This window comes from Pteronotus mesoamericanus, unplaced genomic scaffold (genome assembly GCF_021234165.1).
Source record: "Pteronotus mesoamericanus isolate MK-2021 breed Mesoamerican mustached bat unplaced genomic scaffold, CSHL_Meso_final scaffold_174, whole genome shotgun sequence".
NCBI classification, from domain to species: Eukaryota; Metazoa; Chordata; class Mammalia; order Chiroptera; family Mormoopidae; genus Pteronotus; species Pteronotus mesoamericanus.
In genome coordinates, this window is record NW_026555309.1 from 33,255,536 (window position 1) to 33,268,863 (window position 13,328).

General features: G+C 40.3%; 1 protein-coding gene across 5 annotated transcripts in view; it reads right to left on the reverse strand.

Annotated features, from left to right (window-relative positions):
• The window catches only part of ENPP2 (ectonucleotide pyrophosphatase/phosphodiesterase 2), a 95,871-nt gene that overhangs the window by 14,588 nt on the left and 67,955 nt on the right, over positions 1 to 13,328 (reverse strand). For 4 of the 5 annotated variants that reach the window (XM_054590433.1, XM_054590431.1, XM_054590435.1 and 1 more), the window contains 6 exons: positions 12,526 to 12,557; positions 11,689 to 11,816; positions 9,565 to 9,652; positions 9,329 to 9,416; positions 8,084 to 8,268; positions 5,543 to 5,594 (listed from right to left, as the gene is read on the reverse strand). In XM_054590433.1, the coding sequence (XP_054446408.1) occupies positions 5,543 to 5,594; positions 8,084 to 8,268; positions 9,329 to 9,416; positions 9,565 to 9,652; positions 11,689 to 11,816; positions 12,526 to 12,557 (573 nt within the window). The remainder of the gene's footprint in view (positions 1 to 5,542; positions 5,595 to 8,083; positions 8,269 to 9,328; positions 9,417 to 9,564; positions 9,653 to 11,688; positions 11,817 to 12,525; positions 12,558 to 13,328) is intronic. The other variant, XM_054590432.1, reaches the window with a different exon arrangement.

Below are 13,328 nucleotides of genomic sequence, written 5' to 3' on the forward strand. Positions count from 1 at the left end.
CAGTCCTCATTTATTGACATTTCTCAACATACCACTCCCTTCCAGGAAGGCTGAATTACTTGCCATACTCGGCTCATGACCACTAGGAACTTTCTGCTCTTATACAGGTGATTCCCTTTCTCTCTACCAGGAATAACTTCTCCACCAATCCTGTCAGCTATCTACCTACGAATTTTTCATTGATGTATGCCCCCTCATCAAACACGTACTGAGTACCTTCTTTGTGCCAGCCCTTGGGCTGGAGGATAGAGACACTAGGCAGAGATAATTAAGATAGAGCTCTTGCCGTCCAAAAGCTCACAGTTCAAGGGGAGGGACCAACATGGCTATTGTACCAGGGATATCTACAGAGTTTAATGGGAACGCAGAGCGTAGCAAATGTCACAGATGAGGGTGAGGTGGCATCAGTAGAGTCCTCACAGAACAGGGGAAGCTGAGCCAGGTGGACCCCACATCCTGGTCTCTGCCTGCCGCTCTGGCATAATTCTCAATAGTACCTCTTTTCATACTCAGAAGTCGATGACAGATAATATGGTCACATCGTTCAGCCCTCATGGAAGAGACATGAGGAGGAGAACGAGAGAGGGGACAAAATGGGAGAAGGCCTCTTAAGATTCACTTTCTCCTGAAAGACTTAAGCTTCTCCATCTCTAGTGACTCTTCGGCTCTGTGTGTAAAGACTCCATTTTCTTCAGAAATGTGCACTTCTGAGCTACTAGGCTATGCACAACTGCAGTTGTTGGTACATGGCTGAAGCACAAATATGCCATACGGACTAATTTCTTCTCAGTTATAAACTGGCCATACGTGGCATGAAAAAATAACAATGTAGTGGTTTCAACAGTTTCCTAAAATCCAACCGAGGTTCCCAACTGATGCAAAGAATCCCCTTGGGTCTTCCTGAAGCATAATCATTTCATCTAAGAAAGAGATGAAATAATCTTTGCAGTAAGAAAGACAAGCTTTAAAATCCAGGGTCGATGTTTAGATTCCCCTCTTCCAGCTTATCAGAGCATCCAGGGACCATTGGGTCAGGGTCACAGCCTGGCTCCGCTACTCCTTACGACACCTTGGGCAAGAGACCCATTGTGCTTCTGTTTAGCGACTGTCCCTAACTTCAGCCAGCAAGGCTGTACCTGAATCTCAGTCTTCGGACACATGAACTCCTCATCCTGAGACCCACTACCTGGAATCATGTCTCAGAGCCTCTGCTTTTGAAATTCCTTTGTCATGATTTCTTGATATGGACCTTGTTTAGGCTGTGTCTCCCCAGGTTGCGTTCCTACTCCATGGAATTCTGGACGGAGCCTTCATCCCACACCCAGTTCCCTGTTTACATTAGTTTCTGGCTTTTTTTTTTTTTTTTTTTTTTTTTTTTTGGTACATGCCAAGGTTCTCTCCCAGATACCACACTTGGCAAAATACTGTGAGTCACATCTTTTTTAAGTGGTGTGGACTTCCCTAGCACTCACTCTTCTTGCCATCCAAAATCTGGCCATCCAGACTTGAGTTTGTGTTTCCTCTCCCTCCTCAGCTTCCTGACTCATATTCTCACAGATCAGCTGGCTGATCTGGGAGCCACAAGAAAACGTCTCCTTTTTGTTTTTTTAAAAATGTCCATTCCCACAATAACATTCTCTTACATTTAACCACAAAATCTCTACCCAAGATCTTTCTTTTTTCCTACCTCCGTTCTCCTCCTTCGCCTTGCAAGTGCCTGCTACCATTTACTACCACGTCAGCTTCCTTGGGGATTGGATTCAATGCCTCTATTCACGTCCACTTCTTTCTTACCTCAATTCTTAAAACACTACATTGTAATTCACCAACTGGCTAACTCTCACAACAAAATATTAACAAAAAGAACAGAGATTATTATCTGTTTTGTGCACCATTGTCTCTCTACCTCCAACAATGTCAAGCACGTACTACCTTCTTGGTAAACACTTCTCGAATAAGTATCTACTTGGTAAGTCATTGACTGCCTGTTTTATCCTTTTTTAAAAAAAATACTGTTCTTTATGACTATAAAGAACTAGCTTTCTAATATGACCTGACAAACACAATCCCAAGAGATAGACTAAGCAGATCAATATCATCTGCACTTAACTGAGAAGAAGCTGCTTCATGATTTGGACAAGATAATTCAGCTACGTAGCAACATCCAGAAGCCAGGCCTCCATCCTCCTGGCCCCTTATCCTTCTCCTTAGCATTTTGAGCAGCCTCCAGTTGGGTGCTGACTGCTGGGATATTCTAATGGAGGAAAAATCACAAGGAAGATCCAGCTATTTCTGGGCATGAGTTTGATGGAGTCATGCCTTCTGAAAAGCGAAGGAAGACAGCAACATGTGTCAAAGCATCTAGTACTTCAGAAACAACTTCCAAACTCTTATCTGAACCGAGATTCTCTTCTGACATGGTCTCTTTGTCCATCCCTTAGAATAAGAAGGATTTTAAACAGGAAAGTACAGGGCCTTTAGTGCCGTAGGGAAATAGAGGCAAAACTCAGCTCAGCTCCTGATAGCTCATGATTCTGTAACTTAACCTCCCAAAGTCTTATATTTCACTGAGGTGTTGCACTGTTTGGAGACAAATATGTAAGGCCAGTCTTGAGCCAAAATAGTTGTAGTTATAGTAGTTATAGTGTTTTATTAAATAAATATTGGTAGATAAAACTTATTAAAATTCAATGTCTATTTCATTCCATTCATCTTGAATCCTATTACAAACTATAAACAATCACACTAGGTATTGATTTCTTCCAAGTCTTTCCTAAAACACACAAGGATACACACACAGAAACACCCTAACACAAGTAACATCTTCAGCACAGCTAACATCTCCAGAAATACCAAAAAATAAGAAACATTTCAGAATTGAAAAGAACTACAGAGGAGATTCCCTGTCCAGCCATATTCAGTCTGTGCTTTAAAGTTAACAAGAATTGCTATGTTTAAGTCATCTTTCTTACCCAAATGAATTTTTATTTTGTGTGATGAAGAGCCAAATATATATAGATGTTAAAATGATTTTGCATAATTCCATTTTATTTCTCTCTCTTCTCACTACACTGACTAAGAAAATATAAAACATTTTTATAGCAATGTAAATAGAGAAAGACTAAGGTGAAAATAAATAGTGCAATTATTATTATAGTGAAGATTAGACCTGGCTCCTGTGCCAAAATCGCTTGCTGTGAGAGATTTAAATTTCCATTTTGTACATTCATTCATCCATTGATTCAATGTGTCAGTGAGCTTTCATTGCACAGTAAGTTTGCCAAGACATTAAATACATGGGATTCAGAAACAACAGTCAGGCAATGAAGATCCAGAATCACATACCTAGAAATATTAAGGCTTTAGCAAGCAGTTTAGACCACTATTTTTGAAGATTATCTATTTTTCCTCTTTGTTTTAGTAAAGGACATGATTCTATAACACTTTATATATTTATAGCAAGATATTTACAGCAAAATATTGCTTAAGGTTAATTTAGTATACCTTTTTTTGTTATTTCAAATAGAACTGGATTGTTTCAATACTGGTATGTACAGGTTTTTACATGTGTGTTTTGTATAGAGATATGAGTGTTTTCATGGCATATGACATGAGAATAGTCACATATGAATGTTACAAATGGAATGTGCACAGCGCCTAGTTTGTGAATTTTTAAAGTTTCTGTGATGTAAAATCATCTTGAAATAAGGCACTTGGGTTCGCCTCCAAGCAGAGAATGGATATCTTTGCTTGATAAAAATCACTAACAATATGTCCTCCCAGCTATGAAAGGCTGACTCACCTAGAAGATGCCCCTTATTTTCATGCTCAGAAGTTTGAGGCTACTGTTTATGCTGAGTTGTGGGGCTGGCTTTGCCACATGAGCACACTGCCACCAACAAATTAAATGCAGGGTTTGTTTTTTTTTTCACCAGACAGAAATGTTTTAGTGTCAGAAAGAGTCAGAGCTTGAATCAGCAAAAACATGGCAGTCAATTAAAAATTATCATAATTCCCTATTTCATTAGAGACTTTTAGAAGAGAAATGCCTCCATATATTTGAAAAACTCAAATTGTGAGCCTCTGCACCCTTGACCCTGTCAATATTCCAGTGTTACTAGTTATAATGACACTTTAGTCCACTAGAGGTTAGATGTCAAACATTTCAAATCACTTCTAGAGTTTGTGAAGGATTTGTGTACCTTCTACCAACCAAGTCCTATCTTCAAAGCTGTGTTCATCCAATTACATGTCAAAGAGTCTGTGTGTTCTATGATCAAAGCAGGGGGGGGGGGCGGGTGATGGAGAAAGGGAAGAAGAAAGAAGATGAAAATCTTTATAAAGACGGAAAACAAGTAAATAAAATCTTCTACTGGTTTCCTTAACCTTTGCTTAAGCAGATTGGAAACAGCGCATGCGATAAACAGAACCATATGTAAACTAATAACTCATGTACTGCTCTTGAGAGAGATTGACTCTGTGCATCTTCACTGCGTGACAGGCTGCTGTGCTTGAGATCCGTTTACTTTGTAATATACTTTCAGTCATTCCCTTGTTGTTACAAGATACTATCCCATCTACTGTAATAAATTGCATTAGAGCACTTCGCTCTTCTTCCAATTTCTTCTAATTTTCTGGAATTTCAAAACCAGATAAAAGCGCTTGTGGGGTAGAGGCATTATAGTCTTGAATTACTACTTCCACCCATTGCCACGTGACTTACAGAGCAGTGTCCCTGTCCAAAGAACAACATTCCCTGCTCTGTTTTTTTCACGTTCCCTGCCTTCGCCAGTGAACTGTGAAGTTAACAAATGCCTCATGAGAGCCGAAGCCCTGACACCCATTACACGGTTCTGCCATTCTTCCTTCCCTCTCTGCAGGTTCCCCGTAGCTTTGTTCCTTCTGCTCAGAGTCCAGAGTAATGAGTGCACGCCAGGCAGAACCACACACAGCCTGTAGTCAGCACACTGAAATGTGAGCCAGAAATGCACCCTTCTTGGTATAAATCGCTGAGATCTTTTTTTATCACAAGCCTATAAAAGTTGACTAATACATGTGGTATCATTGCACAGAAAATAAGAAAATTAAGTTAAAGCTCAAGATGGTCCTTGTGTGAAAAGTAAGTTCTGATTTGGTTCCTTCGATCCATCTCTCCCCACACAACATACACACTGACTCTCCATGTACGTGAGCTACAGTGTAGGTACCAGCTGCTATTATTTATAATTGTGACTTTTAATCCTTTCATAGAAGTTCCCCTCTGCACCTTAACTTATGACCCATCAGCTACACTGTTGTATGTTTGTTTTTCAAAGGGCTTAAAAGTTATTAAGGAAAACAAATGGAATGGAATTTTTCTATCACATAGCTGGCATCTGTGTACATAGAATAAACCAATACCCTTTGCCAGACAGATATTGAAATCATTTTGCAATCCAAAATTTAAATTTTAAAAAATACTGTGCTTACACTATGAAGTAAATAAGCCTTTTCATAACTAACAACAAAAACTTTTCTAACTGCTTTTCCATCAGCCCCTTACCTTCTGTAGACCCTTTTACGTGAAGGCGTTTGTTGAGTTCATCCAATTTGTTCTTCATGTTTGAAAACCGGAGAAGGAAAAGAGAAAAGAAAGCAAGTAAGACATGTTCCTTCTTTCCTGTATGTTTGTCTCTACTTAGAAGCTGGCTAAATTCAAAACAAGAGACTAAACGCTGCCAGTATTATAAACTCTGGAGAGCAATAACCATTTTATCTCAAATTGACATCCACTTTCTAGTAGTTCCATGGTTCTTTCATCTTTCCATGACTTTGTTTTCTTTTCTAAAAACTGAATAATCATGGTACCAACCTCCCATGGTGGTAACGATGATTATTTGCGTGCATATATGTAAGTTAATTAGAATAGTGCCCCCATATTTCAGATCAATCTCTAGGCACATTAAAGTGATTTCTAAACTAATTTATGGAATTGCTTTTTCTAAAGCTGAAAAGGTAAAAGGTAATGACTCAGGAATTCTGAAAAGTAATGGCTCAGCAGCTCTATCCTTCACTGTATGTCCCACAGACATATCTAAAACATGTATACAAAAAGACATTTGCAATAATATCTATTGTAGCAGCATGGGAGGAGCTAGCAATTGACCAAATGTTCTCAAATAAGAAAATGATTAAAATGACCATAATATGTTTTTCAATTAAATATTAACTATTAAAAGTAAAAGCAAATGAGCTAAAATTGCATGTGTTAACATGCATAAATCTCAAAAAACATGATGATGAACAAAGTAAGTTCAGGACATATTTAGTTTAATAGCACCTGCATAAAAACTATAATATACAAACTACGTTATAGGTTATTTTAGGGCATTATACCAAAGAGTAATTGCAATATCAGTTAAAGAGATACACATGCATGGGAGAAAAGTATAGAGCTCCACGTGACAAGTATACACTATATTCACGTTCCTAGTTCCTTTGGAATAGAAACGAAGTGCACTTGAGGGGAGGGAGGGACACATGGAGCTTCCACTGAACCTGTAATGTTTTCTTTCCTGTGATGTGTGTTTTGAGGAGGTAGTCATTTAATTAATCCCTATACCTTTTCAGTATTTTTTTTTTTTAAGGAAAAGAAAGGTAGTCTTTTGGAGAAAACCATAGACAAAATAAAGATGATCTGTCATTCCTCTAACATACCCAAAGTATTTCTTGTTCTCTAGAAGGAAGGTAGTTCAGAAAACAAGATACAACTAATAGACTCCTCTAAGGTTATCTTTGGAATCCACTTCAAAAACCACTTCCTGTTGACTTTTGCAATGCAAATTCTCCAGCTGAGGTCTGAGAGTAATTACCCTCATTGGCTCTTGTCAGGAGCAAAAGTAAGAAGGACAAGAAAGGGAGGTGGGGGGTGAAGGGAAGACTGAATCCCTCCAGTGGTGAGGTTCCCAAACCGGGGTTCCCAGACCCCTGGGAACTCTGGAAGGCGGCAATGAGAGGGAATGGGGATGAGACACTAGAAGAACTGTTTTACATTTCTTCGAGGTGTAATAGAAAGAGCACAGATTTACCCATAATAAAACCACACATGCAAAAATAACCTATTTCTTTGCTTTGTGGTGGAATCACATCCACTGAATGGGGTAACACCATTATTTCTTGCTGTCAGTAGCACTGATTGGCAATTATAATGGTCTTTGATGAACAAATTATTGCTTAACACTAGTAGTTTGTTTGGTATTCAAAACTGTTCAAACAGAATGTACTGAATAGTCTCTATTTGCACCGCCCCCACCCCCACCCTTGCTGTACCTTCCCCTTCTCTGCTCTGTGGCCTGAGAACTGACCTCTCTGAACAGCATCAAAAGAACAAGCTTGCCCTCAGGCTTCCTGTTGGGTTTCACCAATAGGGGGCACCAGCAGGGAATTAAAGGAAAGACAACAGGGGCAGTTGATTCCCCGCGCTTTCTCCCTACAAGGTTACGGTGTATTGGCTGCACCTATCTACCAAATTCCATAGGCCCTTCCTATATAGCTCTCTCCCCATGTTCTCATAACTGCTCCCTCCTGTTGTCACTTAGGCTTAGGCCTGGACCCCCACTAACCCCAGGGTGCATCACCACCCCTCAATGACATCACTCTACCCTGCTCAGCCTTTATTCATAGTCCTCTCATTAAGCATGATTGAAACAATCCTTTAAACTCTCTTTAAAAACCTCTTCTGCACGGGCCATCTGTTTCCTACTGGGACCATATAAACGCATGATCCAGGTTGAAAAAGAGAATCTTTGGGAATTCTGAACCCACAAAATAACATCATAAATTCTACTTTTTGCCCATCGGCTTCTATACCTCTGCAGTCCAACACGGTAGCCACAAGCCACGTATGGCTCCTTCAACTTAGAAAATGAAATAAGACAAAATTAAAAGTTCAGTTCCAAGTGCTCAAAAGCCACTTCTGGCTAGTGGTTACCATTATGGACAGCACAGAAATAAACCATTTACATATCACAGGAGGTTACAGTGGGCAACACTGCTTTTTATACCCAACAACCTACTTCATGAGAAACATAAGGATTATTTTTACCTTTGGCTCTACCTTATCATCACAGGTGCAGCCCAGGTCAAAATCAGACTGAAGGTACATAATCCCGGGATAACTGGGCCTGGTGACCTCCTCTGGCATGGTTGGCCTGAAGGTGTTAGTACGCAGCAGGTGATTTAAACTTCCATGCGTCCCATTGTTAGGAGCTGGCTTCAATCCCAGGAGATCTGATGAGAAGAAAGAGAAGATGCTAGGTGATTTGTAAATATTTTTTGATGAGATATGTCAAGCACCAAAACCATTTACCTTCTAAGGGCCAGAAAACTCTGAACACAAATCAGAATTGGATAAAACCAACTTGAGATAGTAGGCACTCCCTTCTTACTCCCTGAACCATTCTAGCCTGACCACGTCCTGCCACAGCTTTCTGAAGCCGCATGCTCATTCCTTACTCATAGAGAGACATAACCAAAGAGAAAAAAAATGAAGGCACCGAAAGGCTAAAAGTGTCATGCCTTTCTGCATCGCTATGAAACTTTGTAACCCAAATTTTGAAATGTGCCTTGTAATCAACAAATAACCTCTGGCCTGCCCTCTAATGCACTCCACAGAAGTATGGGGACAAGAGGAGGCTTTGGCCTTGTGCCTTGAAGTGCCGCTGTGAAATGAACAGGCTGATTTCATAGCAAGTGAACAGTTGCCAAGCAGGCACACAGTGACTTGCCTAAGCTGAGAGGCAGGGCAGGGGAGAGCTCACAGCCAAGATGGGAAGAGAACCCAGGAGACCCGACTTTCAGGCTCCCCCTCTAACCACCAGACTGGCACTCCCTTACTAAATAGGAAAAGTTGTCCTCATTCAGCAACGAGAGGTTCAAGGAAGAAAAATAATTAGGAGCGCATAAATAGCTGGCCAGGATGCAAACTGGCAGAATGTTAACAGGACTGCAACACAAGAGATGGAGGTAGGAGAAAGCTCTGTGCCGAACTCTTGCTTCATCAGGTCTCTGACCGGTGGGGTCAAACTGTAATGCTATGTTGGATCAGCCAAAGGCTGCCAACAGCAACACTATGAAAACTCCTCATTAGTCAACTGGTGGAGGAAGACAAAGAATCCATAGAAGGGAATGATATTCTGTTCTTTGAACCAATGGGCAAGTTACAATATTATTTTTGCAGGGGGGTGAGATGGTCCCAGAAAAAAGACACCTCATTTCTTTCTCTGACATTGAGGAAGTTCATATGTGAACTCAAGACTGTTTCATTGGTGTTGATTAATAAGTGACTTACCACACATCACATTGTAAAGTTCAATGTTTTCAAATGGAGGCACTTTTGTCTTGTACTTAAATGTTGGGCCATAACCTACAAAAACAGTCTTCCAAAGATAAGAAAACAAAAACAATTAGACACTGCAAATATTCTGTATAGCCCTTCCCCTGCTTATGAATATGGTGTAAGTTCGCTCACATCACCATTCCCCACCCCTCCCGAGATTCACTAAAACACGTTTTCAATTCTCATACCTGCATGCTGTTGACCTTGTTATCAAATCCATGGTCTCCCTGGAAGAAACATTTTCCCGATGGTTTCTTATAAACATCCAGAGGTTTCCTACATCAAAACAATTGTGTAATCAGTCAGGATTTTGTTGTGATAAAAAGCCAATTTCAGTGCTTGAAGAATCTCTAAGAAGAGGTTTTACAAGCATATTTGTTCATATTTTAACTGCATCGGTCCTGGGGAGATGAAAAGATGATGCTCTTCATTTCTTCCAAGTGTTTGCTTTGACAATCAGCCCAGGGCAATGTGGACCTCTGAACAGAAGTCACGCTGCCCTTCTTGTACCTTGTGCTTGCACGGAACAAGCACCCATCACGGTCAATGTTCTGACCACCCAGGTGCTTCAGCTCTGAGATCATAAGATTCTCGACTCAAGGACCATGTTTCCAAGCTCACTTCTGTATATCCCTCACTAGGCTCAATGCCAAACACGTTAATAGGCACTTCTTAAATACATGATGTTTTGCCAGTGAAAGGAGATCTGTGTTCTATAAAAATGTTTGCATACAACTTTACCTATGATATGAAACAACTAAAGATTATAACTGAGTGGTAAACTTCACAGAAATAGTGGCCTATCTAACAGAATCCCAGGCTCACCTAGATAATTATCTCAATACAGAAATAGAAAATGGAAATTGTTCTCTATACATCAAAACCAGTTGACCTTCTTTGTGACAAGAAGATGCCCTTTGTTTAAGTGTCATGTAGCACTGTTCCAAAAACTTTCATGTGTATTAATACAAATATTTCCTAAGTACCTATAGGGTACGTCACATGAAAGTAAAGTGCTTGGGGGAAGATAAAGAAATTAGTCATTTTGGTCCTCACCCTTAGGAAAAGTAATTTCAGCCTGGGTGAATAAGATATGCACATATAATAATCTAACAACGCAGGAGTTTAAAAGATTTACTCTAATTAAAAGATTACTGCTAATTAAAATCTCTGGCTTTGGTCTATGCTAATTTGCTCAGTTATCATCATCTTTGATTTAACTTCCACTGAACAACCAGTTTTACTCCATTTTACCTACCAACTGCACCAAATATCCTTTCTCATATGCCAATGTTCCTGCAGGGGATATAGTCAGCCAAGCCACCTGGTCGTATCTTTGTGACTTTTCCAAGAAGACTTCCCATGTCTATTCTAAATGATTTCAATAATTTCTGGTCTTCCTACATCTCTCTTTCTAATCCTACACACTTAACTCTATGTGCCCCCTGAAAATAACAGTAGGATATTTAGGTATTTGTCATTGTCTCTCTGTGTGCTCTGTACTATCACAAGGTCCTAGAGAATGAACATTTTCTCATTATTTTCTCTCCCTTGGAAACTCATTAAAGTACCTAGCTAGAGTGCATATAGAAACTGTTCCGTTATTCCTACAGACTGATTCTTGACACTTAAGGAGAAAGTCAGAATAAGAGAGAGCAGATGCTGGGGGTAGGGGGGTAAAAAGGGACTAAATTTGGTAATGGAAAAAAAAACACAACAGAGATAAAATTTTAAAATAAGAGTGGGAAGGGGTTGCTGCTAGGATTGGGTGAAAATGGATAAACTTGAAATGATCAAGTGGTTAGAGCTTCCAGGGGACACATTCTACAAAAAAATTCAAGAGCAAGAAACAGCCTCTTCAATATTGGGGACGTTCGTAGTTCAAAAAAAGATAAACAGTGGTATTTAATGCCAAATAAAGCATGTCCACAGTAACATTCTAAAGATTAACAACACTTTCTTAACTCCTCTACAAACTTTGCTACAGGCTACATCATGTTAACCGAGATCAAATCAGTTCAGGGTGGAAAAGTGGCATCCCAGCCACACTTCAGACTTAACTCAAGTAATAAGAGTCGAGGCCAGGATATGAATTCAAAAACTGAAAAGGAGAGACACTGAGATGTTGCAGCCCAGGTAATGGAAATGTATTGTCTCAGCGCTAATTGTTTATCTAGCATACAAGATCTTCAGAAACAGTGGGATTTCCAACTGACATTTCTTCTTATGACAGCTAAGGACATCATAGGCATGCCAGTTGCCAAAGAACCGGTTCTGAGGATGAGAAACAGGACCAGCCAATCCCAAGTTACCTTGCAACATGCCACCTGCGCTCCACCAACAAATGGATGTCCTCAATTCTTCTATTGTTGGCATAGTGCAAACGTTTGGGAAGGTGCTGTTTCATGTAAGGCTTAAAGTGCTGATCTGGTTTCTTACACTGAAATATAAATGGAAGTTGGACTTTAGATGGAATGCCTTCCAGAAAAAAAGCTTAGAGAGTCTCTCTCTAGAAAGCCGAAGGGCGTTTTAGGCCAAAGAAAAGATGGTTAGTGAGTAAAAGGAATTTGTTACCCCCTATCAAATAATACAAACGGAAAGCAAACAGGTTCCAAGAGGATTAGATAACTTTGGAGATGGAGGGTTATCAGAGGGGAGTAAGGAATTTTTAAGATAAATTCCTGACTCATATGACCATCACTTGGGGCCATTCAAGGTCCAGGGCCTTTCCCAACAGCTTTGAGTCAAGGGACAGGAGGGAGGAAGGGAAGGGAGGAGAACACGTGTTGGGGTCTAAGTGATCACATCCTCATGTGCTTTTAAGGACTCTCTCCTGGGTGGGGGAGTGATGGAACAGGGCAGTAGGCAGATCTGGTTCAGAGAGAGTAAGGATTTGTTTAATCTTGAACGAATACTTTTCAGTACTAATGGAAAGATCAAATATTGTCAGTTTGTATCCCTGCCAAGACCGTTAGGGAGCCTGCAGCTGTCTGCAGGCCAGAAGTTGTGAAAGCTCCAAGGAGAACAAATATACAGGATGCAGGGCAATGGGGAAAATGTTCCTCCCGCCCCACGGGGGAGGCGAACACGGGAGGTGAGCGGGTGGGAGCTGCTCCGAGGGCAGAGGCCTGCTGACTTGCGGTACTTACCGTGAGGTTAGCAATAATGGCTTTAGGGTCATCTGTTCGGAGAGAGGAGAAAAATTTCAAAAGAGATGGCAATAATTGATGAGAGAAATCATTTTTGCTGCAAGAGATTCAATTTTTCCTTGTTTTTTTGTTGTTGTTTTTGTTTTTGTTTTTTGTCCCTCCCAGAAGGGCCACCACTTTAGTTTTGTTTCAAATATATTTGAATTGTGCGTGGGTATTTACTATTTCAGTAAGTGAAAAGCAGTTAAGTAAGTGGAACAATTCATATAGTAAACACCCTTGCTGGGTCTGCGTCCCCGCTTCTGAGAGGGAATTCCTGCTTCGAGAGCACCATGATATAGCCAAGTAAATTGCTCCTTTAAGTTCTGCCAAACGGTCCAATATGGTCCCCCTGGAGCCTGGGTTTAGTTTATTTGCAATTTAACATCAGGAACTAAACTGGGCACTTGGGGCTTTTAATATAACTTCCTATTTATGTGCAGATCTTTAAAACGAGTTATCATCCACTTGAAAATGGATATCTAATCCCTTGAGTTCTGTTTTCTAAAGGGAGTTTTGTTTCCTGGGTAATGCCATGGGTCTAATTACATAGGTAGCTGCCTCTTCCAGCCACAGACACACACATGTATGCACCTCCTTTATTTTCACCACCAGCAAACAAAGGATATTTTAGTCAATACTCCGAACTAGCTAAAAGCAAAACTATGTAAATGATGGCTGTGTATAAACTGTGGACAGGATTATATTATCTGAAGGTCCCCTTTTGGGGGAGTGTGGAGAGAAAGAGGAGATTGTAGGTTGGT